Source organism: Phocoena sinus, chromosome 16 (genome assembly GCF_008692025.1).
Source record: "Phocoena sinus isolate mPhoSin1 chromosome 16, mPhoSin1.pri, whole genome shotgun sequence".
Lineage (NCBI taxonomy): Eukaryota > Metazoa > Chordata > Mammalia > Artiodactyla > Phocoenidae > Phocoena > Phocoena sinus.
The window spans coordinates 67268881-67296779 of NC_045778.1; the positions used below are offsets into that span (position 1 = coordinate 67268881).

Here is a 27899-nt window from a genome sequence, read left to right on the forward strand (position 1 = left end):
TTGTAGAAAATTATTAATCATACGAATCAAATATGAGAACATCTACGGAATAATCTAAAATAAGATACCATCTGTGCGTTTTCTAAGATGGTAATGAATTCATGAATAAATACTTCATTCACAATTGATGTTGTCTCCAGTGTTTAAGAAACAAAAAAGTACCGAGTACCATATATATTTGGCCTTTAAAAAGGATATTTAAAAGGTTTTTTTTAATTATTTGCGTTATAAATGGAAAATAGCACAATACAAAACGGTAAAAAATATTTTTATAGACTAGACAGCAACACATCTGGTTATTTGGGTAGTGAGTTTTACCTTTGTTTTACAACTTTACAACATTTAAGGATGAATTCTTTTTAGCATCCAGAATTTAAGCAAGGGAGAGACACAATCCAATGTGCTCCAGAAAGACTACCCTGGCCCAGCGTAAAGCAGGAGTAGAGGCAGCTAGAGTGAAAGGAGCGGGAGAGGTGAGGAAGCCTCCACACTGGTGTCGGCAGGAAATGCTGAGAGTCTGACCTGACGGGGAGGAGGCACAGGGATGGCGAGGAGAGCGCGCCTGGTAAACCTAGATGTTGTACCACAAGTCAGTTCAAAGAGACTAATTCATAAGCAAAAGAAGCAACAAACCATTTTGGCAATTTTTTTAAATGCCTAAGAACTACCACGTGAGCACCTGCTAATTATTAGGCACGGTGTGAGATGTTTCACTGGGTTACCTCAAATCCTCTCAGCACCACTTTCTTTCTAATAACTTACCTATCAGCCCCTGTGTGTTAGTACTAGAACCAGAAGTGGACTCTAACTTTGGCAGATTCCAAAACCTGTATGGTTCGTACTGCATCACACCGTATCTGAATTATGGAATTAAAGACTGGAATTCTACTTACTGAAGAGAATGTGCTCAGCCAGATTTGCAATCAGTTTTCTTCGGAAGGATTCATCTGCTGCATTTCTGGACTCGTTAATGGACGTGTCTGTACCTTCAGCAGCAGCATCATTGGGTCTAAAAAGGTTTTGTTTTCGTTTTTTTAATTAGACTTCTATAACCCCGCTCTTTCACAAAGCATACTACATGGGCTTAAGATACAATGTATCAGACACTTTAAATTTCTACATATTCTAAATTTAAGCCACAGACAGATTATTTCTATGGGTTGTTTTACTCCATAATATACCTTATTAAGTTTAATACACTCTCTTGACCAAAACGTGTTACTTAATTATGACTAAATAGTCTGTTGGTACATCACTTCCAGAACTCACCGGCAGAAAGAATGCATAAAGCAAGACGCCTCATTTTAAAACATTTTCAAAAATTCAATACTTGAACATATTTTAAAGGAAGGGCTTAATATTCTATTTCTCTAAGTGACAATTCGATTTGAATTCTGGAAAATTCACATAGGAAAACTCTTTCATATGTTGCATGAACATGCAATATGCATAGCCTAAGTTACTACCAAAAAGAACATTTCAAACATTCAAAAATATAAATCAAATAAGAACTCTTACATGATTCACAAAATCAAAAAGATTTTATGATGCAAGTAATCAAAAACCTTCAAACTAATATGGAAACACATAATTTCAAGATCCTTTATCAGACCAAGAGAAAAGTTACTCAAGTGAGGAAGTAAAAACAAGAACATGAATGCCCTTAATAAAGTTAACAAATTCTTCCATGCAATAGAAGAAATAACAGATATTTGACGGGTCAGTATAAAAAATTTCCATGAACCTTACCTTGAAGGAAGTATAGCTGGTAACAACGCTTGCTCCAGAGAAAGTGGAGAAGAAACAGGTTTCTGACTTTGGCTTTCTAAATATTCCTGGAAAAATAAAATAAAATATTATCATTTACTCCCACTGTCTCACTTTCATAAACATATATAAAATATAATTTCACCTTCAAAAAGTAAAAAGGGAGATGTTAATAAAATGAGCCGTATAACATAACATGAGAAATACTTTCTATATCCTAAACTGTCTTCAGAATGGCAGAATAACTTATAGAATGTTGTTAAGCATGAAATCTAAGAACAGAAACTCCAAAAAATAGGATGATGCTTAAGTAAAATCATTTAAAAATTAAGGGGAAAATTTAACTTTTCTCATATCTTCATGAAATTATTTGGCATTCCCAATATTACTAACAGTGATAAGTCATCAACCATACCTTCTAAAGGAAATCTGACAACCTGAAGGTCACGTTATACTCAAAAGAACCTCAATTCAAAAGCAAATCATAAACAAGAGAAGCTGTGCAATATTAACAACAACAAAAAGTGATAAGAAATGATGAGGTCCCTAAGAGTCAAAAGCACTTAAGGCCAGAAAGCATTCATCTAGCATAGCAGTTTGACTCTTTCAAAGTAAAACCAAAACGTGGAACAGAAGGAGAAGCAGGACATCTCTGCACCTTATCTTTAGGTTCCCAACTCCCTATCCTTCTCTTCTCCTTTACCAATCTGAAAATCTTAAGAATTTAAAACTGCAGGACCTCAGGGACCCACCAGCCCCAGGCTTCTCCATGAGGATGGCACTATTCCTCTGACTATGTAGGTATTAGACTCCACTCAGTAGAATACGGCATCATCCTAGACTATCAATGTTACCCAGCTGTGAGATACGTTTTGAAAAATTTCTCTTAAGGGCAATTTTAAAACATCACATAGGGCTTCCCTGGTGGCACAGTGGTTGAGAGTCCGCCTGCCGACGCAGGGGACGCGGGTTCGTGCCCCGGTCCGGGAAGATCCCACATGCTACGAAGCAGCTGGGCCTGTGAGCCATGGCCGCTGAGCCTGCACGTCTGGAGCCTGTGCTCCGCAACGGGAGAGGCCACAACAGTGAGAGGCCCGCGTACCACAAAAAAAAAAAAGAAAAGAAAAAAAAATCATATAAAATACTGATATAGATAAAGCAACATGCAAAATTCTCATGAATTAAAAAAAAACAGCAATACATTTTGAGACTGATATCTCCCAAACATAGACATTTAGGCTCCTTTGTCAACAGGCACATTTCGGTGGAATAATTTAGGAAACACTATCCTTGTCAGAGTCCCCATTCTATAAGAGAAGAAAGTGAGGCCCAAACTCACATGGAGAGGAGGCATCAGAGGCCGGACTAGAGCCCAGATCTTGTGACACTGAGCTACACCAAGGCTGACACAGCTTCATTGCAACAGACACTCACCTTTAAGGAAAATGGTTGTGCAAAATCCACTCTGACACATCCATAGTTTTTTCGTAACATTCTGATAACGCCTCTTGCTATGCTCCAGAGGCTCTCATTCTTCTTAGGTTTTCCCTAATTTGCAATTTTGAAAGAATAGCATAGTAAGAAATAAAGCTAACAAATACACAAACATCATTATCCAAAGAATAAAGTTTATTAATTTTTTTATGGAAACCAATGATTTGTCTGGAAAAAGATAATAACGAATGAAGGAAAATAAGTATTCATTGACTGAGACCTGTCAGAAAATGTTTAGCACTCCAAGATGCTAAAAGATGTAATCACGCACTGGGGAGGGAATTTGGCCATTGAAAAAGGAAACATTTAACACAACTTCATTTAGTGCATTGTTTACATCATTCACAAAAATAGAATTGCAAACTACTGAAGGACAAAAATGATGTAACAGCCTGAAAAACTGTTCTGCAGTTCTCAGATAAAAATAAGATGTCGAAGAGGCACCTTATTGTGGTCTGATGATCACGATGGTCCAAGTATGTAACATTAGGCAACCAAATGCCAAATTCAGCCCCAGAGTGGCCTTTGAGCCAATTATTCATTCAGTAAGTGTTTCCTGAATATTTAACACACATAAGGCACAATGTCAGTTGTATAAGGGACACAGGACTCAGATATGATGTCATGAGACGCAGTCAGGGTGAGTGGAGCATATGTTCAGAATTGACACAGGCAACACAAGGAGGGGTCTCACAAGAGATAATAATAATAATCCAGGTCTATCACTTTATTTCTAAAGCCCCCAATTATTAGGAGTCCTTGAGCTTCTGATATGTTTTGGGCAATAAGCTCGAAACAAGTACCATGACCAAGACTTCCACACTAAATAAGAACAAAACTAAACTCCTCTGGAACTTGCACACTGCCGGGAGGAATAGTGAGTTGGTAAAACCATTTTGGAGAACTGTTTGGCAGCATCTACAAAGCTGAACATACATATACTTTATGATCCACTGATTCCACTCCCAGGCACATACCCAACAAAATGCATACATATGGTCATCAAGAGAAATGTACAAGAATGATCACAGCTGAAACCAGGAAACCAAACTTTTTTTCAGCAGTAGAATAGACAAATCGTATATTCATACACTGCAATACTGTACAACTATGACAATGAACAAATTGTAACTACCTGTAACAACAAACAGGTGTTGCTTGTGCAAAGGAAACCAGAGATAAAAAGTCCACACACTACATTATTCCATTTATATCATGTTCAAAAATGGGCAAACTAATCTATTCGGTAAGAAGTCAAGATAGGTGGTTACCCTTGAGGGGAAAACAATGAGAGAGGGATAAGGGAGGTTTCTAGGGTCCTTGACCTGGGTCCTGGTTATGTAGGTGTATTCATTTTGTGCTAATTCAAGCTACATGCGTATGATGGGTGCATTCTTCTGTAACTATTTACTTCAGTAAAAAAGTTCACTAAAAAAATTACTGCAGTCTCAAAATTAATTTGCAGTTGCTTTGCCAACATGATCCCACCAGTTCTTCAGGTTTAACTTAAACTCTACACATAAGCAATAAGCCCTGGGGAGACCGAGCCATGTATACCCTCCCCAGGGCAGAGGTGGCAACTCAGTACCAAGTATTCTTCCACTTCCCGACCCCACGACCAAGGCATGATTAATCTAATCATGCCACTTCCTCCAAATGCAGGAAATTACCACATCATCACTACCAATCAGGCTGCCATACGGGATGAAAGCCCACCCTACCAAGTTTCCTACAGTGTTATAAAATTAGAGAGTAACAAAAATATTCTCAACTAATTCTAAAAGCACTTATCTAAAAGCAAAAGACTGGAAAAGCAAAGATGACTTTTGTGCAGGTGGTCCTCTTACCAGTTGTTCGCCATTGTAATGACCCTCAATAATACGATCGTAGGAGATCCCAACAGGTATTATCAAGATGTCTGGGATGGTATTGGTAGACAGAGTATCTACTACAACTGACAAAAGTCCTGCCCGAGCACAGGAGATTTTTCCACTCCTAGAGCGTGTGCCTTCCAGAAAAATCTCTAAGAACTGCTGCTGTCGAAGTAGTTCAACTATATGCTGGAATATAAGGAGAAAGTAAAACATGAACTCATGAACTCAAGATCACCCAACTTAGAATAAGCTCAGCAAAGTTAAACCTAAAAAAACAAAACAAACAAACAAACAAAACCTATAACTTCTGACAAAATATTTTGCTCAATAGATAATATCAAAAGAGCTTCTCCAATGTTATATTTTGGTGATCACAAAAAGTAATCATCAAACCCATATCCAAGCAATAATCACTAAAATAATTACTCAGACAACTGTTTTTTAAAAATCTCAATCAAGGGGCTTCCCTGGTGGAGCAGTGGTTGAGAGTCCACCTGCCGATGCAGGGGACACAGGTTTGTGCCCCGGTCCGGGAAGATCCCACATGCCGCGGAGCGGCTAGGCCCATGAGCCATGGCCGTTGAGCCTGCGCGTCCGGAGCCTGTGCTCCGCAACGGGAGAGGCCACAGCAGTGAGAGGCCCGCGTACCGAAAAAAAAAAAAAGTCTGAATCAAGTCTCATTTTCTTCTACTGTGATAGCTACCATAATGACTTTAAGAGTAATTAGAGATCACACGTACCCCATGGAGCAAAGCTCTATAGAGAATATCTTTCCGTCCATCCGGCGTCTCATCTAGCCTCCGTCGTATGAAAAAGCCCCCAAGCTTATGGATCAGGGTACTATAAATTTAAGAACGCATTAATTTTTTAAAAAGAAAAATTTAAAAAGAGAACTCAAATTCCAAGTTATTCGAAACGTGTCATTTGCATATAAACCTCATGTATTGTTTGAGTTGCTGATTGTGAAAATGTGGACATTTTTCCATTTTCCATATATTGATGTGTTTCAGTCATTTACATTATTCATTAGCCTTCAGAATATCACTGTGTATAATGAAGCTCTGTTACATCTGTTCTAAGCCAAAAGGAGCTTACATGATATATTATCCCGCAAAGGTGCTGGTACAGACTTTAAGAGGATTATAAAATACTGCTAAATTTAAAAACCCTGTCCACGGTCTTAAGATACTGACCTTTAGACATCCCAAAATTTTCCTATGGCACGTTTACTACAAGATGAATGTGATGTTACAAAAGCTCCTTTGGGGAAACCTTCTCAAGTAAGTATTTCTTAGACAGTATCCCAGTAAGACAAGAGTAACTTTATCAAACTGGAACCAAGCATAACCATCCTCCCAAAACATGAAACCAAAATTTGCTTCATTTACACATACATAAGAATAAAACAATTCGCACAACCCCACATCTCTGTCTACAGCACTGATGAATTATTTTGATATGAGGCTGACACTTTCCAAAACTTAAGTCAACTTTTCCAAACTCAGAGCCGCCTCCTATTCTGTTCAAACAGAGTGATATTAATATAAATATTAATATATAGTTTTGGAATCTTCTACAGTCAGCATAAGGAGGCCACAGTAAGATATATCCAGAACTTAATGTCACTCTTTGAAAGTAAAACTCTGCAGAATAAATTCTTAATAAATGAGATGAACCATCCACAAAAATAAGCCCCCTTGAAAAGTGGTTTGTGAATGTACAGACTGGCATGTAACAAAAGAGCACTGCAAATAAACAGGCCAGGTTATCGAGATTCTGTCACGTCTGAAGGAATGATAAGCTGAGCAATGACTAGCATAGAGGTGGTGAAAAGGGAAGTTGGCTTATGAGAAATTATCAATGTTTATTAAGTACTTCCCCAGAGATCCACCTTGAGAACCAATCCAACCTGGAGGGAATGAGTACATGAGTTGTTCTGATTACAGAAGAGGCAAACTATTATGGGGCAAGGCTTCTCTAAGAGCCCAGCTGGAACAGTCTTCTTCACGCTTAAGCACCTTTCTGATGACTTTCTAATTCAACTTTCCAGGCTCCTTGACGCTGGGAAGAGGTACCCATGAGAGAAAACACAGATATTCTGATACTTGGAAAAGCATGTCTGCCCTGTAGGGTCATATCACGCTGGATTAGAGCTAGCTGTTTGCCTACATTCCCCATTATTTTATGAGCTATTTGAAAGTAAGGACTATGTGTCTTGTTCTCCCTTGTCTAGAGCACATTTGGGTAAGTACTGGCTTACTGCATGAATGAATGGCTTCTCTTCAGTCATCCACATGCATGCATCAGATTAGCTGCAGAACTCTGCGCCAAGGGATTAGGAAGGAGCTCCTCGTACTGCGAGGCTGAGGATCAGGTTTCATGGCACGCAAAGCAGTGACTGCCCCCTTGTGAAGCGCCACCTGCACAGCCCGCTTCCCTTCCGGTCGCTCCACATTCATCCTCCTCGTGCTCTCTACTACTCACAGAGCTGACCTGAGAGATGCTTTGTACTTTGAAGTATGAAACTAAATGCTTCTCAAATCTGTGACCTCTTCTCCAAGAGCACTATTATACTTTTATTTAAGCCTTCATTACCTTTTATCTGAACTACTGCGATAGAGTCAGAATTGATCTAACTCCCTCTAATCCAGAATGACTTTTCAAAATGCGAATCTGAACGTATCATTTCTCAAGTACGGGATACACTCTAAACTCTTGGCTTAGAAATTGTTTTGACCTAACTCTCACCACCTATGCAGTCACCACCTCCAGCCTCTGAACCCTGCTAACGCACCCTACATTCTAACCCTAGAGTCTAAGAATTGTCTGCTGGTTCATGACCATATCATGCTTTTAAATCACTCTGTCTTTTCACATACTATTCCCTCTGAATGGAATGCACTGCATTCCCCTGAAAACCTCTAAAACATACCTTTTATGTTACACTGTAATTATTATGTTTCTAGCTCTACTAAATTATGAGGTCAAAGTAACAGGTAAGGTTCTTTCTTACCTTTATACCATTACCACCTGCCTACCACCACCCTGACCCCACCTAAGCACTGCCAAGTCAGATATAGTAATTTGCTATCTTATCTTTCTAATTGCCTTTTATATGTTTGATAAATACTGCTGATAAGTTTAGCTATTCACAGTTCACCAAATATCCCATATAAAACACAGAAATGATGATGACAGTCTTTTGTTGTTGTTGTTGTTTTATTGGAGTATGGTTGCTTTACAATCTTGTGTTAGTTTCTGCTGTACAGCAGGGTGAATCAGCCACATGTATAAATATATCCCCTTTGTATTTCCTTCCCATTTAGGTCATGACAGAGCACTGGGTAGAGTTCCCTGTGCTATACAGTCAGTTCTCATTAGTTATCTATTTTATACACAGTAGTGTATATATGTCAATCCCAGTCTCCCAATTCATCCCACCCACCCCTTCCCCCGTCTGTTCTCTACCTCTGTGTCTCTATTTCTGCTTTGCAAATAAGTTCAAATGATGATGGTCTTAATGCTTTTTTGTACTTTCCAAATTTTCTGCAATACGCGTGCATTACTTTTATAATAAAAATAAAAAAGTTAATGTCCTCATTACAATAAATGTATCAAAAGGTATAATAAAAAAGGAAAAATTCAAAATATAATCTTCATACCTTAACTTTCAAAATAAGCTGATCTTACCTGAAGATGGGGATGTTGAGATTATTGCCTGAAGCAATGTATGGCGCTTTGATGTTATGGCAGAAGAGAATGAAAGTGAGCAGGAGATAGTCAATATGTGATCTATGAACTGGTAGAAATATAAGTGGCAAATTCATCTAGCAAAAGGAAAAACACCAAATTTAAAATTCAGATGGAAAGTTCAATTACAGTTTGCAACTTCACATTTGGTTAAAGTCATTCAAACACTAGCTACTTAGTGACTCATTCTTTAAAAACATTTTTCCGTAATAAGAACTTCTTTCAATTTGATATCATCCAGCTAAAAACAACTACACCAACAGAAAAGAATCAGGGAAGGAGGAGAACAATCAAGAGTTCAAGTTGACTATATATCTTCTGAAAGGAAGCCCTAATCATATAAAAAGAACATAGTTTTTGGCCACAAGCTTGGTTTGGTTTGAAATCCTGGGCAAGTGACTTACTGGCTGTGACTTGGGACAATTTCTTAATCTATACGTGCCTTTATTTCCTCATGTATAAAATAAGGATTGTTCTACCTGATTTTCAGAGTTATTGCAAGATAACTTACAGAAGGAATCCTGCATATTGCTGGAAGGTGCTCCTTTACCCCACTTATCTCCCACAAATACATAACTACTGTAGTTATCTTACACGGGGGAAAATCTTGCAAATGTGTAGGAATGCACAACAGTATACAAGAAAACATTTGAAAAAGAATTCCAAAATCACTCTGCAAATGTGGAGAATACAGAATGACAGATTCGCATAATTCTTGCCTCAGTTGCAGCTTTAACCATCTCAAGTTGACCCTTGTGAATCTGAATATTCCAAAAGAAGCTGTTGAACAGTTTCAGCAGCACCCATCCGGTCAGTCTGAAAGGAAGTTAAAACATTTTTTAATGTATATACATATATTTATATATATAAACATATATATTTGACATTTGTCTACCTAAAGTTTTGAACCTACAACGTGAGTGATTGTAATTGACTTTTTATGAGCACGTGTGCATGTATGTGTGTATGTGTACATCTGAATTGTGAACTTAAATAACTGACCTTACACATACTACTTATAGAAGCATCCATTTATTATGTACTAAAATCTTACATTTCATTCTAATTGCACACTTTATACTTCAGAAGCTAATGATCAAGCAAATATTTAGGTGAGTAGAGTGAGCCCGCTCCTGCATACAAATCCCTCCACGACATGGGCATGTGCAGATTCCTCAAGAAGAAAAGAGAGAGGGCCCAAATAAATAAAATCAGAAATGAAAAAGGAGAAGTTACAACCAATACTACAGAAATACAAAGGTTCATACAAGATTACTACAAACAATTATATGCAAATAAAACGGATAACCTAGAAGAAATGGACAAATTCCTAGAAATGTACAATCTCCCAAGACTGAACCAGGAAGAAATAGAAAATATGAACAGACCAATTACCAGTAATGAAACTGAGTCAGTAATAAAAAAAAAGAAACTCCTAGCAAACAAAGTCCAGAACCAGACGGCTTCACAGGTGAACTCTACCAAATATTTGGCGAAGAGTTAACACATATCTTCTCAAACCATTCCAAAAAATTGCAGAGGAGGGAACACTTCTGCATTCTGCTCATCTTATGAGGCCAGCATCACGCTGATAGCAAAACCAAAGACATCACAAAAAAAGAAAATCACAGGCCAGTATCACAGTATCATTGTTGAACATAGATGCAAAAATCCTTAACAAAATATGAGCAAACCAAATTCAACAATACAGTACATTAAAAGTATCATGCACCATGATCAAGTGGAATTTATCCCAGGATGCAAAGATAGTTCAATATCCACAAATCAATCAATGTGATACATCACATTAACAAATTGAAGAATAAAAATCATATGATTCTCTCAAAAGATGCAGGAAAAGCTCTTGACAAAATCCAACATCCATTTATGATAAAAACTCTCAACAAAGTGAATATAGAGGGAACATACCTAAACATAAGAAAGGCCATAAATGACAAACCCACAGCTAACATCAGACTCAATGGTGAAAAGCTAAAAGCATTTCCTCTAAGATCAGGAACATGTCAAGGATGCCCTTTCTTGCCACTTTTATTAAACACAGAATTGAAAGTCCTCACCACAGCAAACAGACAAGAAAAAGAAATAAAAAGAATCCAAAGTGGAAATGAAAAAGTGAAACTATCACTGTATATACATGGCATGATACTATACTTAGAAAATCCTAAAGAGGTCATCAAAAACTACTAGAACTCATCAATGAATCTGGTAAAGTTGCAAGATACAAAATTAATATACAGAAATCAGATGCATTTCTATACACTAACAATGAACTATCTGAAGGGAAATTAAGAAAAGAATTTCATTTATAAATGCATCAAAAAGAATAAAATACCTAGGAATAAATCTACATAAGCAAATAAAATACCTGTACTTGGAAAAATGTAAGACACTCATGAAAGAAACTGAAGATGACACAAGCAGATGGAAGGATATACTGTGTTCATGGACTGGAAGAATTAATATTGTTAAAATGACCATATACCCAAGGTAATCTACAGATTCAATGTAATCCCTATAAAATACCAATGGCATTTTTCACAGAACTAGAATAAATACTTCTAAAATTTGTATGGAAACACAAGACCCCAAATAGCCAAAACAATCTTAAGAAGAACAAAGGTGGAGGTATCAGGCTCCCTGATTTCAAATTATCTTACAAAGCTACAGTAATCAAGACAGCACGTACTGGCACAAAAACAGACACATAGATCAGTGGAACGGAACAGAGAACCCAGAAAGGAACCCACACTTATAAGGTCAATTAATCTATGACAATGGAGGCAAGTATACACAATGGGGAAAAGAGTCTCTATAATAAATGGTGCTGAGAAAACTGGACAGCTACATGCAAAAAACTCAAACTGGACTACTCTCTCACACCATGCATGAAAATAAATTCAAAATGGATTAAAGACTTAAATCTAAGACCTGAAACCATAAAACTTCTAGAAGAAAACATGGGCAATATACACTTTGACATCAGTCTTAGTAATATTTTTTTTGGATATGTCTCCTCAGGTAAGGGAAACAAAAGCAAAAGTAAACAAATGGGACTAAATCAAATTAAAAAGCTTTTTCAGACTGAAGAAACTATCAACAAAACAAAAAGGCCACCTACTGAATGGGAGAAGATGTTTGAAAAGGATACATCTGATAAGGGGCTTATACCCTAAATGTACAAAAAACTCAAACAACTCAACATCAAAAAACAAACAATCCAATTAAAAAATGCGCAGAGGGGGCTTCCCTGGTGGCGCAGTGGTTGAGAGTTCGCCTGCTGATGCAGGGGACACGGGTTCGTGCCGCAGTCTGGGAAGATCCCACATGCCGCAGAGTGGCTAGGCCTGTGAGCCATGGCCGCTGAGCCTGCGCGTCCGGAGCCTGTGCTCCGCAATGGGAGAGGCCACAACAGTGAGAGGCCCATGTAGAGCAAAAAAAAAAAAAATGCGCAGAGGATCTGAATAGACATTTTTTCCAAAGAAGACATACAGATGGCCAACAGGCACATGAAAAGATGCTCCACATCACAAATCATTGGGGGAACACAAATCAAAACCACAATGAGGGCTTCCCTGGTGGCACAGTGGTTGAGAGTCCACCTGCCTATGCAGGGGACACGGGTTCGTGCCCCGGTCCGGGAAGATCCCACATGCCGCGGAGGGGCTGGGCCCGTGAGCCATGGCCGCTGAGCCTGCGCGTCCGGAGCCTGTGCTCCGCAACGGGAGAGGCCACACCGGTGAGAGGCCTGCGTACCGCAAAAAAAACAACAACAACAACAACAAAAAAAAACCCACAATGATTGCACTGGTTCAAGATGACAGAGTAGAAGGACGTGCTCTCACTCCCTCTTGCAAGAGCCCAGGAATCACAACTAACTGCTGAACGATCATCGACAGGAAGACACTGGAACTCACCAAAAAAGACACCCCACATCCAAAGACAAAGGAGAAGCCACAATGAGACTGTAGGAGGGGTGCAAGGACAATAAAATCAAATCCCATAGCTGCTGGGTGGTGACTCACAAACTGGAGAACACTTACACCACAGAAGTCCACCAACTGGAGTGAAGGTTCTGAGCCCCACGTCAGGTTTCCCTACCTGGGAGTCCGGCAATGGGAGGAAGAATTCCTAGAGAATCAGACATGGAGGCTAGCGGGATTTGATTGCAGGACTTTGACAGGACTGGGGGAAACAGAGACTCCACTCTTGGAGGGCACACACAAAGTAGTGTGCGCATCGGGACCCAGGGGAAGGAACAGTGACCCCAAGGGAGACTGAACCAGACCTACCTGCTAGTGTTGGAGGGTCTTCTGCAGAGGCGGGGGGTGGCTGTGTCTCACCAATGAGGACAAGGACACTGGCAGCAGAAGTTCTGGGAAGAGTCCGCCATCACCCCCACCAAAGAGCCCAGGTAGGTTCCAGTGTTGGGTCGCCTCAGGCCAAACAACCAACAGGGAGGGAACCTAGCCCCGCCCATCAGCAGACAAGTGGATTAAAGTTTTACTGAGCTCTGCCCACCAGAGCAACAGCCCGCTCTACCCACCACCAGTCCCTCCCATCAGGAAACTTGCACAAGCCTCTTAGATAGCCTCATCCACCAGACGGCAGACAGCAGAAGCAAGAAGAACTATAATCCTGCAGCCTGTGGAACAAAAACCACATTCACGGAAAGACAGACAAGATGAAAAGGCAGAAGGCTATGTACCAGATGAAGAAACAAGATAAAACCCCAGGAAAAGCAACTAAGTGAAGTGGAAATAGGCGACCTTCCAGAAAAAGAATTCAGAATAATGATAGTGAAGATGATCCAGGACCTTGGAAAAAGAATGGAGGCAAAGATCGAGAAGATGCAAGAAATGTTTAACAAATACCTTGAAGAATTAAAGTACAAACAAACAGAGATGAACAATACAATCACTGAAATGAAAACTACACTAGAAGGAATCAATAGCAGAATAACTGAGGCAGAGGAATGGATAAGTGACCTGGAAGACAGAATGGTGGAATTCACTGCTGCAGAACAGAATAAAGAAAGAAGAATGAAAAGAAATAGACAGCCTAAGAGACCTCTGGGACAACATTAAATGCAACCGTATTCACATTATAGGGGTCCCAGAAAGAGAAGAGAGAGAAAGGACCCGAGAAAATATGTGAAGAGATTATAGTCGAAAACTTCCCTAACATGAGAAAGGAAATAGCCACCCAAGTCCAGGAAGCACAGAGAGTCCCATACAGGATAAAACGAAGGAGAAACACACTGAGACACATAGTAATCAAATTGGCAAAAATTAAAGACAAAGAAAAATTACTGAAATCAGCAAGGGAAAAACAACAAATAATGTACAAGGCAACTCCCATAAGGTTAACGGCTGATTTCTCAGCAGAAACTCTACAAGCCAGAAGGGAGTGGCATGACATATTTAAAGTGATGCCAGGGAAAAATCTACAGCCAAGATCTACCTGGCAACGATCTCATTCAGATTTGATGGAGAAATCAAAAGCTTTACAGACAAGCAAAAGCTAAGAGAATTCAGCACCACCAAACCGGCTCTACAACAAATGTTAAAGGAACTTTTCTAACTGGGAAACATAAGAGAAGAAAAGGACCTACAAAAACAAACCCAAAACAATTAAGAAAATGATAATAGGAAGATACATATAGATGATTACCTTAAACATAAATGGATTAAATGCTCCAAGCAAAAGACACAGACTCACTGAATGGATACAAAAACAAGACCCATATATATGCTGTCTACAAGAGACCCACTTCAGACCTAGGGACACAAACAGACTGAAGGTGAGGGGATGGAAAAAGATATTCCATGCAAATGGAAATCAAAAGAAAGCTGGAGTAGCAATACTCATATCAGATAAAATAGACTTTAAAATAAAGAATGTTACAAGAGACAAAGAAGGACACTACATAATGATCAAGGGATCAATCCAAGAAGAAGATATAACAATTATAAATATATATGCACCCAGCATAGGAGCACCTCGATACATAAGGCAACTGCTAACAGCTATAAAAGATGAAATCCACAGTAACACAATAATAGTGGGGGACTTTAACACCTCACTTACACCAATGGACAGATCATCCAAACAGAAAATTAAGAAAGACAAGCTTTAAATGACACAAGTAGATTCAATTGATATTTATAGGACATTCCATTCAAAAACAGCAGATTACACTTTCTGCTCAAGTGCGCACAGGATAGATCACATCTTGGGTCACAAATCAAGCCTCAGTAAACTTAAGAAAACTGAAATCATATAAAGGATCTTTTCTGACCACAACACTATGAGATTAGAAATCTATTACAGGGAAAAAAACGTAAAAAACACAAACACATGGAGGCTAAACAATACGTTACTAAATAACCAAGAGATCACTAAGGAAATCAAAAAATACCTAGAGACAAATGACAAGGAAAACACAACGATCCAAAACCTATGGGATGCAGCAAAAGCAGCTCTAAGAGGGAAGTTTATAGCAATACAATCCTATCTCAAGAAACAACAAACATCTCAAATAAACAACCTAACCTTACACCTAAAGGAACTATAGAAAGAAGAACAAAACCCAAAGTTAGTAGAAGGAAAGAAATCATAAAGATAAGAGCAGAAATAAATGAAATAGAAGCAAAGAAGACAACAGCAAAGATCATTAAAACTAAAAGCTGGTTCTTTGAGAAGATAAACAAAATTGATAAACCATTAGCCAGACTCATCAAGAAAAAGAGGGAGAGGACGCAAATCAATAAAATTAGAAATGAAAAAGTAGAAGTTACAACAGACATCACAGAAGTACAAAGTATCCTAAGAGATTACTACAAGCAACTCTATGCCAATAAAATGGACAACCTGGAAGAAATGGACAAATTCTTAGAAAGGTATAACCTTCCAAGACTGAAACAGGAAGAAATAGAAAATATGAACAGACCAATCACAAGTAATGAAATTGAAACTGTGATTAAAAATCTTCCAACAAACAAAAGTCCAGGACCAGATGGCTTCACGGGTGAATTCTAACAAATTCTATCAAACATTTAGGGAAGAGTGAACACCCATCCTTCTCAAACTTCCAAAAAATTGAAGAGGAAGGAACACTCCCAAACTCATTCTATGAGGCCACCATAACCCTGATACCAAAACCAGACAAAGATACTACAAAAAAAGAAAATTACAGACCAATATCACTGATGAATATAGATGTAAAAATCCTCAACAAAATACTAGCAAACAGAATCCAACACATTGAAAGGATCGTACACCATGATCAAGTGGGATTTATCCCAGTGATGCAAGGATTCTTCAATATACGCAAATCAATGTGTACACCATATTAACAAACTGAAGAAGAAAAACCATATGATCATCTCAATAAATGCAGAAAAAGCTTTTGACAAAATTCAACACCCATTTATGATAAAAACTCTCAGACAGTGGGCATAGAGGGAACCTCAACATAATAAAGGCCATATACGACAAGCCCAGAGCAAACATCATTCTCAATGTTGAAAAGCTGAAAGCATTTCCTCTAAGATCAGGAACAAGACAAGGATGTCCACTCTCACCACTATTATTCAACATAGTTTTGGAAGTTGTAGCCACAGCAATCAAAGAAGAAAAAGAAATAAAAGGAATCCAAATAGGAAAAGAAGAAGTAAAACTATCACTGTTTGCAGACAACATCATACTATACATAGAGAATCCTAAAGATGCCACCAGAAAACTACTAGAGCTAATCAATGAATTTGGTAAAGTTGCAGGATACAAAATTAATGCACAGAACTCTCTTGAATTCCCATACCCTAATGATGAAAAATCTGGAAGAGAAATTAAGGAAACACTCCCATGTACCACTGCAACAAAAAGAATAAAATACCTAGGAATAAACCTACCTAGGGAGACAAAAGACCTGTATACAGAAAACGATAAGACACTGCTGAAAGAAATTAAAGATGATATAAACAGATGGAGAGATATACCATGTTTTTGGATTGGAAGAATCAATATTGTGAAAATGACTAGAGTATCCAAAGCAATCTATTCAGTGCAATACCTACCAATGGCATTTTTTACAGAACTAGAACAAAAAATCTTAAGATTTGTATGGAGACACAAAAGATCCCGAATAGCCAAAGCAGTCTTGAGGGAAAAAAACGGAGCTGGAGGAATCAGGCTCCCAGACTTCAGACTATACTACAAAGCTACAGTAATCAAGACAATATGGTACTGGCACAAAAACAGAAATACAGATCAATGGAACAGGATAGAAAGTCCAGAGATAAACCCACGCATCTATGGTCAATGGAGGCCATAATCTATGACAAAGGAGGCAAGGACATACAATGCAGAAAAGACAATTTCTTCAATAAGTGGTGCTGGGAAGACTGGGCAGATACATGTAAAAGAATGAAATTAGAGCACTCCCTAACACCATGCACAAAAATAAACTCAAAATGGGTTAGAGACCCAAATGCAATACCAGACACTATAAAATTCTTAGAGGAAAATACAGGAAGAACACTCTTTGGCATAAATCACAGCAAGATCTTTTTTGATCCACCTCCTAGAGTAATGGAAATAAAAACAAAAATAAACAAATGGGACCTAATGAAACTTAAAAGCTTTTGCAAAGCAAAGTAAACTACAAACAAGATGAAAAGACTACCCTCAGAATGCGATAAAATATTTGCAAATGAATCAACGGGCAAAGGATTAATCTTCAAAATATATAAACAGCTCATGCAGCTCAATTTTATAAAAAAGAAAAACCCAATCCAAAAATGGGCAGAAGACCTAAATAGACATTTCTCCAAAGAGAACATACAGATGGCCAAGCAGCACATGAAAAGCTGGTCAACATCACTATTAGAGAAATGCAAATCAAAACTACAATGAGGTATCACCTCACACCAGTTAGAATGGCCATCATCAGAAAATCTACAAACAACAAATGCTGGAGAGGGTGTTGAGAAAAGCGAACCCTCCTGCACTGTTGGTGGGAATGTAAATTGATACAGCCACTATGGAGAACAGTATGGAGGTTCTTTAAAGAACTAAAAATAGAATTACCGTATGATCCAGCAATCCCATTACACGGCATATACCCTGATAAAACCATAATTCAGAAAGAGACATGCACCCCAATGTTAACTGCAGCACTATTTACAATAGCCAGGAAATGGAAGCAACCTAAATGCCCATCGACAAACGAATGGATAAAGAAGATATGGCACATATATACAATGGAATGTTACTCAGCCATAAAAAGGAATGAAATTGGGTAATTTGTAGAGATGTGGCTGGATCTAGAGACTGTCATACAGAGTGAAGTCAGTCAGAAAGAGAAAAACAAATATCGTATATTAACGCATATATGTGGAACGTAGAAAAATGGTAGAGATGAACCAGTCTACAGGGCAGAAATTGAGACACAGATGTAGAGAACAAACGTATGGACACCAAGGGGGGAAAGTGGCGGGGGGGTGGTGGTGTGATGAATTGGGAGATTGGGATTGACATGTATACACTAATATGTATAAAATGGATAACTATAAAAACCTGCTGTATAAAAAAAAAAAACCATAATGAGATATGACCTCACCCCTGTCAGAATAGCTATTATCAAAAAGACAACAAATAACAAGTGTTGGGGAGAATGTAGAGGAAAGGGAACCCTTGTACATTGTTGGTAGGAATGTACATTAGGGTAACCACTATGGAAAAGAATATGGAGATTCCTCAAAAAATTAAAAATACAACTACCATATAATGCAACAATTCCACTCCTGGGTATTTATCTGAAGAAAACGAAAACACTAATTAGAAGCCATATATGCACCCCTATGTTCACTGCAGCATTATTTATAATAGCTAAGATATGGAAGCAACCTAAGTGCCCATCAATAGATGAATGGATAAAGAAGATGTGGTATGTACACACATATACCCAAAAACACACAATGGAATATTACTCAGCCATAAAAAAAGAATGAAATTTTGCCGTATGTGACAACATGGATGGACCTAGAGGACATTATGCTAAGTGAAGAAAGTCAGACAGAGAAAGACAAATACTGTATGATATCACTTATACAGTATGGAATCTAAAAATCAACACAACATAATAAAACAGTTATAGATACAGAAAAAAACCAGGTAGTCGCTAGAGGAGAGGCAGGTGGGAATGTAAGAAATAGGTGAGGGAGATTAAGAGGTACAAACTTCAGTTGTAAAATAAATGAGTCACAAGTATGAAATGTAACATGGGGAATACAGTTCATAACTATGTAATATCTTCGTGTGTTGACAGATCATAACTAAACTTATAGTGGTGATCATTTTGAAATGTACAGAAATATTGAATCACTATGTCATATAACAGGAACTAATATAGTGTTGTAGATCAATTATACTTCCAAAACAAACAAACTCAAAAAAAGAGATCAGATTTGTGGTTACCAGAGGTGGCGGGGGAAGGGGGAATTGGATGAAGGTAGTCAAAAGATACAGACTTCCAGTTATAAGATAAATAAGTGCTAGGGATGTAACATACAACACAATAAATATAATTAACACTGCTGTATGTTATATATGAAAACTGTTAAGAGTAAATCCTAAGAGTTCTCACCACAAGAAAAAAAAATTTCATTCTATATCTTTGATTTTGTATCTATATGAGATGATGAATGTTCAGTAAACTCAGTGTGGTAATCATTTCATGGCATATGTAAGTCAAATCATTATGCTGTACACCTTCAATTTATACAGTGCTGTATGTCCGTTATATCTCAATAAAACTGAAAGAAAACAAAAAGACATGGGCACATGAAACCCAGCTCACAACTAGTCTAGAAGATGTCAGCAGTAATACGATGGCTGGTAACAGCTGACAGAGATTAATGCACCTTGAAGCCTCCCAAGTGCTACTTCTCATGACAGTTAAAGAATAAAAAGGGCTTCCCTGGTGGCGCAGTGGTTGAGAGTCCGCCTGCCAATGCAGGGGACACGGGTTCGTGCCCCGGTCCGGGAAGATCCCACATGCCGTGGAGCGGCTGGGCCCGTGAGCCATGGCCGCTGAGCCTGCGCGCCTGGAGCCTGTGCTCCGCAACGGGAGAGGCCACAACAGTGAGAGGCCCACGCACCACAAAGAAAAAAAGAATAAAAAGAGGAGTTGGTTTTTAACATCAGAATATGATAAAACCTCTTTTGGACCAAGAGCATTGTGCTAGGAAAGTGCAACGGTTCAGTCCTGTCTGCTCAAAACAGGATGACTCTTGCTGAAAGTTTTCTGCTTTGCTTTTTATACCTGATCAGGGCCGGTGAGACAGTGGCAACCATTTCTTGAAGGATCTTTCTGGCTTTCTTTTTCACTTTATTGACAGCTTTTGATTGCTGCTGAGCAGAACCATCAGGGTTTAATTCAGCAGCCACTTCGGCAATTGCCTCTTGTACTCTGATTTCAAAGTGGAAGACAGACAATGTAACTGGCTCTATGCTACATTCTGTATTATTTTCTAAACTACAGATAACAAATCACAAAACAAAATATACTTTCTCTTTTATGTGATGACACAAGAGAATAAGCTCAAGTTAGAAGTGCTTTCCTTGGCTGTCTATTAAATATTAAGGATATTATATTCCTAAATCAATGAATTCCTGAGGAAGCTGGAAGGCAGATTTGAAAATTTAATTCAAATTCACTGGGTAGCAACTATGTGAATTTGAATGTTCCAGTTATGCTGTGAGGGACACAAAGTTACACTGTGGCAGAAAGGAAGAAAAGGAAGATTATCCCTTTAGGCATATAATTCAGAGGTATCCCAAGCCCACTTGCCCAAGTAATGTGTGATTTTTCTTTTGAATACCAAATTTATTATTCATTTACATTGTGGCTTATTAGTGGAACTATTTGTAAAACTCTCTAGGAGGGATCAAAGGTGGACATAAATATTTACAAGTATTTTCCAAATCAAACCAGTAATTTTAAAAAGGCACAGCTCTAGATTTAAATAGCACAGACCAGTAAGCAGTAAGGTAAAAGGGAAGATTTAACCCAGTCTTGTAAATCTTCCACATGACTTAGGGAAGAACAAATGAGGTTTAAACCTCCTTAAATCACTTCTAAAATCCTAGTTATTACTCAAAATATCTGGATGGAATGAAACATACTTGAGGGGCTTTACCTAGAAAACAGAATATATAATAATCCAAGGGAGTTTCAAATAATTGTTTTTTTCTCCCAGTGTTGCTGATTTTAGGCTAGTGTACAGCAAAACTCCATAGAGCCCCATCATTCGTTACTACAGAAAGATCAACTCCACATGACAGTTATGCACCATCCCTAATTCTATTCCATGAATAGCATTTATTTCAATGCAGCCAGGAATGTTTTCACAAGTAATTCATGTAATTATTATATCTCCATTATCAACTATTCACTCATTTATTCAATAAATATAAAAGTACCTACTACATGCCACTACTATTCAGCCCTTAACAACCATACCACTGGGCTTGCATTTCTAAGCATCTTTCAATCCACTCTGGTCTCCAGCTTCCCAAATCCAGGTAGGTGTCTAACACAGGCCACAACAATGAGGTGGAATAGAAACCAACCTTCACCCAAACTCCCATAGTCTAATGGCTGAGCTTCATAACGATTTCCCCAATCCTTTTGAGTTCAAGTCAGTCTCTTCCATTTTTAAGCAAGATCCTCTGAGGGCAAGGACACTTATCTCATTCTCTTAAAATTTCTAATAATGACTTTCTAATACAAGAATTTGTGCCCAGGTACTAACAATTATTTGACAGAAATATCAAACTCCCTTCTCTTCTGGCTATAAAATAGGAAATGCATTGTCCCAAACATTCATATTACAGAACACTTAACAGAGAACTCTGAAAATATGTGCATATCTGAACTCCAACCCGCCTTTCATTTATTAGAAGCCCATTCAATTACTAATGCATGAAACAAGACTGCTATTCCCACATGGCACCAAAACCATCTGTTCTCTTGCCTTCCCTTGCTTTCTTCTGGAGCTTGAACATTGACCGTTTGGAAACACAAACACCTCTTGAGACAGAGTCCCAGAGAAACTAAAGGTTGATAAAGGAAATTACTTCCCCACACCCACCGCCCATCCCTACATTTCCCCTTTACAGCAGCGTCCCACCCTTACCTACTGCTGTTCAGTACGTTTTCAGTCACATTGGTGGCAAACATGCCTTTATGGACATCTCGCTCTTGAACGAAAAGCACGTAAGAAAGACGTCTTGCCAGCCATCCTCGATGCCTGCAACGTGAAAATGATTTAGCAGAGAAGTACTCTAGGAATACCTAAAGCAAGTTGCTTAAACTACACAGGTTCCCCTCCTGTAAAAACAAATCCTCATTTCATCTATTCCAGAGATTTAGGGTTCTCCTGTAGCAAATTCTCCTTAGTAAGTAGTTCAGGATGCTATGCAGACAGTTTTATTTCTAATTTCCTTCATGTACTCTCAGCTAAAACTTAAACTTGGAATTTATGTATTAATGCTTGAATAGTGTTACTCCGCAAACTAGTAATCCAAATATAAAAACAAAAGAAATAAAAGCATCTCACTTTAATACCATTTGAAAAACCAAATATGTTGAATGCTTTATATATAAGCTATATAGCTTATATCTACAGCTATGGGCCATAAAAAATAATTTGGGAGTCTTCTCCTACCACGAAGGGCTACTTTGTTGTTATTACAGTAATTCTTCTAAGGTGATCACTGACTGTCAAATTGAATTGACAAAGTTGATCAGTTGAGAGAAGTCAAGGAAACTAGACAGTGGTCTGAATATTTGTGCTCTGCGCTTATGAAGCCAGAAGTTCTTACTTTTTGGGTAGCTTTTTTGAAAACACATTCAGCATACCTAGGGAATAGGACATACTCCCATCAGGGACAGTGACTATGTGTTATCTGGATGGGGGTTAAGGACAGGGATCTAGAATAAGAATGCTACAAACTTCCATTATGTGGTGATTTGAAACCATTTGTAATGATTAGATAATGCCTCATTATCATGTCCTCCATAATAAGCATATAAACAGCAGAAGATTTCAATTATAAAGTAATTCTGGAAAGATCCAAAAAGACTTCAGTTGAGGAAAAGTAATTTGAGGGGGCTTCCCTTGTGGCGCAGTGGTTGAGAGTCCGCCTGCCGATGCAGGGGACACGGGTTTGTGCCCTGGTCCGGGAAGATCCCACATGCCATGGAGCGGCTGGACCCGTGAGCCATGGCCGCTGAGCCTGCGCGTCCGGAGCCTGTGCTCCGCTACGGGAGAGGCCACAGTGGTGAGAGGCCCGTGTACCGCAAAAAAAAAAAAAAAAAAAAAAGTTCCTTCATCTCTCCTTCCTGACATTCTTTTTCTTCCTCCTTTCCTTTGTCTCATTTCTCTGAAAACTTAGCCCAATATGTTAAGTGTTTAATTCTAAACTCTTCTATCAGTGAACATTGTCAAAATTATTACAGGAATGTACAAAGTCCAAACTCTTGATGAAATCCCTTCACAATGGACTGAAAGCAGTGTGTGTGTGTGTGTGTGTGTGTAAAAATGTTTAGGCTATGCTTCATGCAACACACAGAAGAGCTAAATAGCCAACTCACTTGCACAGGTAGCTTATTACACTGAATAGTTCCACACTGCCTGGTCAATACAACATACGCTAAAAAGTGTGTGTGTGTGTATGTGTATCTCATATGCTTTTTTTTCTTAACTGCCTCCAACTGAGGACCACAAATGAACTCCTCGGTTTTGTATGTAAAATATCTACTTACATGAAGAAAAGAATCAATGGGATTCTTTTGCTTAGGATCTTAATCATGTCAACCAAAGGAAAAAAAATTTCTTCTCTTTCCTTTAAACTTGAGAGCAAGAGAGAGAGAGAAGAAAGGGTAGCATGGAAATTGGAAAAAACACATCCCTTGACTTTAGTTCTATTTTAAAAAAAACTTAATATATACCCAAATATTATCATGCTCACTTAAATATCATCATCAAAATATGAGTAGTAAAATCAGAAAGACTTAAAATTTAAGTATTTGACTTCTTGGATCAGTTTTTTAATGGAATTTTGTGTATTTCTCATCACCTGAGTCTACTACTTACCTACTCCAGGTATTTAATCTTAGAATTATAAGGACTGGTAGCATTTTTAGCTGCCGTTTCTCTCTTGTCTCGCAGACATTCCCCCTCTTTCCTCATCCTCTAGACTAAATTCACTTAGAACAAAGCCTCTTTTCTCCCACTCTGATGCCTAACAGCCTATACCCATATGCCTGGAATTTGGAAGTAAGAATTCTAAGAAAAGTCTTAAGCTAATAATAAATCAAAGAACATCTGTTCAATAGAGAAAAATATCTTCCAAATCTCTGTAGATAGGCAGATTTCAAAAAGTTACACTTTCTTTGAGGTATAAAATAATAATAGATCATAAGACATTCAAACCTACACCTCTCCTCACACATATCTCTGTCACATTTTGGCACATTTCAGCTGCAGCATCAATATTTGAATAAGGTAAAGAAAGCCGTAAGTGATATATACATGCTCATGAAAATATTATATAATTACAGCAGGAAATAGCAATAGGTCTTCTCAGGTTCCAATTTTTAGATAAAGCCTTTTGTGTCAGAAGTTAGTATCTTATTAACTCTAAAAAAAATAAAGAGATTCATCTTAAAGTGTGTTAACTAGTTATTATGGAATTTTTCTCTTGACATGCATTAGAAGTATAAGAAATGTCTTTTTACCTTGTGTGAGTTTCATTGATATAAATAACATTCCGCAAACCCAAAGATGGGATACTGGGGTTGAAAAATTTATCCTACATAAAACAAAATAAAATTAGACATAAATATATGACTGGATTGCTGGTGAAGGACTCACATTATTAGTTCTTGATATAATTCAAGCATAAAGTAAGGCATTGCTTCAAAAATCTGAGATGAAGAAAAATGGTGTTTTATTGAAAACTACTTTTTAGCCTTCTAAGAAGGTCACAAACTCAAAACTAATCATCAGCAGCTTTCAAAGGAACTACTGTCTCTCACTTTCCTGCCCTACTCCCAACCCCCAACCAAAAAGAGTTAAAGCCAGAGACAGCTTAAGTCATTGACAGGAATACTGGAGATTTCAGTGTTTTCAAAATACAAAAATATTATGCTAAGTATCATGTAGTTATTGTGAGATTACTAAATCTCCCAATAATCCTGACACATAAGAATTATCATCCCCATTTTATAGACAGGAAAACTGAGGCTTGCAGAAGTTTAGGATTCAATCCCAGATCTTGCTTCAAAGAATGTGGTCTTTCTATTCCCCTAAAATGACTGTCTACTTAATGAGAAAACATATGGCTAAAGGTCACCCTCTTTACAGGTAATCTTGAAAGATAATCCAGAAATAGCTCTGCTAAAAAGAGAAAGGCCATAACTTTAACAATGTGGGCAAAAAGGTAAACTTTCCACAAATAAATGCTGAGAAAGCACAATGTACCCTCAACAAAAGATGTCAAAATACTTAAGTGATATCTCCTTAGAGAAAAGGAAAATAGGATTTCATAGAAAAGGTAGCAAATGTCAAAAACTTACTACAAAAATACTGTCAAACAAATTATTTTAGAAAAACATGCCATGGAAGAATATAAGATCAAGTTTAGCTCTATCAGGTACTATATGTAGGCAAAAATCAATTATCTGTTATACTACTCACCTATCCCCACCCCAGACCATCACCACCACCAAATAATTTCTTACACTCTCTTCTGACTGAAGAGCACATTAGAGTTAAGGTATTGTTTTGATCTTTTAAGCATTCAAAATTAGAATTAGATGAGATGCCAGATCTAAGGAGAAAAGCCACATGATCTATTTAAATCTTTATTTCTACTGGCCTATTAATCTGAACTGGCCTTACTCCTAGACTAGAAATGGCCATGATCCTTCACTTCCACCATAATCTTGCGTCAAGGCACTTGTGATTTAAGAGGAACAATATCTCTATCAAGATATTCTTGAGCAGACCTGAATATTTAACATAAACTGCTTGGGTGTCACACAAATCTCTCTCAGATTAGCAAATTCCTTATACAAGACTTTCTGCCAAGCCAAACCTGAGTGGAGAATTCTCACAGCACTGTTAGCTATTCACACAGGTTATAAGCAACTTCTATAGATTGCAGGGTTAATAAATGGCACTTAAATGTCCTGGTAACTGGCCCATCCCAGAGAGAGCTTACCATCCAGTTATACGTTTTAAAAGGTAAGTCTACTGCCTTAGAACACAGCCACATTAGCGTCTACATTCCTGTGCTAACTCATCCCTCTGGCAAAATGCCCTCAGAAGCATACTTCTCATCCAATCGACTCTTCCCAAACACTACACTCTAATGTGGAAGATTTTGTATGGCTTGTGTTTTTCCATCAAATACGAACAATAAGCGCCTGCACACTCCTTCTTAAATCTTCATCATAACATTCTAGTGACCATCCTTCCCTATCACAGAGTCAGCCAAAACCCCTCACTCCCTCCACCGCGGGAACAGACACTTAGCAAAAGGGCAAAGCCACTGCTTTAATTTCTTATTCTGTCCTGCTCCACGCTCAGGTGTGAGCTCTCTCTCACACACGCGCGCACGCTCTCTCTCTCTCTCTCTCTCTCTCTCATCCATCTTGCTAGGATTTTAACTTTCAGTGCTAAATTGCAACATCTTGAAGTTACATGAAGGTTCCCACCAACTCTTTGGAAGGGTTATCTTAAAGTAAGATCTACTCTCCCTCTAAAGTCATACTAAAATGAAAAAACAAAACAAAATATAGCCTGGCATCAACTACTAGACCAACATTCACTGAATAAATGAATGGAAAGAAAAACTGAGTCAACATCTTTACTTGGAATATCTGGTTTATAAAGATGGGCCTAAGTTCTAAAAATGCATTCAGTCCATTAAGACTACACAATAATAAAATTCACACAAAGTAGGAAATCTATGTCACATATTTCACTCTGTTTATTAAAGGTCAACAACGGTATTAAAGGTAGCATTCTTACCCAGCTCTGGGGAGTACAGGAATAACAACACCTTCCTACAAAGGGCCTTTTCCGGCTCATTAGGCTTTCTTTCCACTTCAAGGTTGCAGATCTGAAGACAGTCGGTCTGAAACCACACTCACCCTAATAAATATTAAGAAAAAATAGTGTGTCAGTAACAAGAAAATTATACTTGTCCACTTGATCTCTAAGCTACTTCAGATAGAAGAGAAACTTCTGACATATTTTCTTTTTGGTGGCATGTGTTTCTCAGAGTGATTTTTCATTCAAGGTGCTCCCTCTATGACCAACACTTGGAACATAAGCAAAAATTGAGCACCTAAGAATAGCAATAGCTGGCAACACTGAAAGCAGCATTCAAAGGTTTAAAAACTAAGTTATAAAAGGTCAGATAGCCTTCTGACAGTAGCAGAAGGAATAAAGTCAGACTCCTGGAGTCCTATGCTAACAATTCAGCTCTCTCCCTCTTAAATCACACACGCCCACAAAAGAACTACAAAGGCCTTACTCAGAGAGTAAACAAGTTGTTATAATACGGCTTAAAATATTTTACTTTAAATGAAAAACAAGGTAAACTTATATAATATTCCTTTATCCTAACAATAGAGTTTAAAGTCTGGAATTTAAATTATAGCCATACTATCCAATTAGGGTCAAACTCTGCTCTTCTGTTTTAAATAATTTTCTCTTAACTTTGAGTTCATCAGTTGCTCAAATCCCACTGATATCACATTCTCAAAAGTAAACCAAAAAACCACCCAAAACTCCAACATCATTTTTTATCTAAAGCAGATAGTGTTCAGGAAACATTTAAAACATACCATGTTATATTGACATAGGGAAAACAATACAAAAAAAAAAAAAAAGCATGCCCTTTGGATTGAGATAC

At 38.0% G+C, this 27899-nt stretch overlaps 1 protein-coding gene across 7 annotated transcripts in view; it reads right to left on the bottom strand.

Annotated features, from left to right (window-relative positions):
- GPAM (glycerol-3-phosphate acyltransferase, mitochondrial) overlaps window positions 1-27899 on the bottom strand; it is a 69974-nt gene that overhangs the window by 12587 nt on the left and 29488 nt on the right. For all 7 annotated transcript variants that reach the window (XR_004346229.1, XM_032608574.1, XM_032608573.1 and 4 more), the window contains 11 exons: window positions 27011-27133; window positions 24712-24785; window positions 22106-22219; window positions 20230-20376; window positions 9605-9701; window positions 8826-8962; window positions 5876-5975; window positions 5109-5321; window positions 3202-3315; window positions 1750-1835; window positions 894-1009 (listed from right to left, as the gene is read on the bottom strand). Coding sequence is in view for 6 of the 7 variants with exons in the window: in XM_032608574.1 (XP_032464465.1) it covers window positions 894-1009; window positions 1750-1835; window positions 3202-3315; window positions 5109-5321; window positions 5876-5975; window positions 8826-8962; window positions 9605-9701; window positions 20230-20376; window positions 22106-22219; window positions 24712-24785; window positions 27011-27133 (1321 nt within the window). In the remaining variant the exon portion in view is untranslated. The remainder of the gene's footprint in view (window positions 1-893; window positions 1010-1749; window positions 1836-3201; window positions 3316-5108; window positions 5322-5875; window positions 5976-8825; window positions 8963-9604; window positions 9702-20229; window positions 20377-22105; window positions 22220-24711; window positions 24786-27010; window positions 27134-27899) is intronic.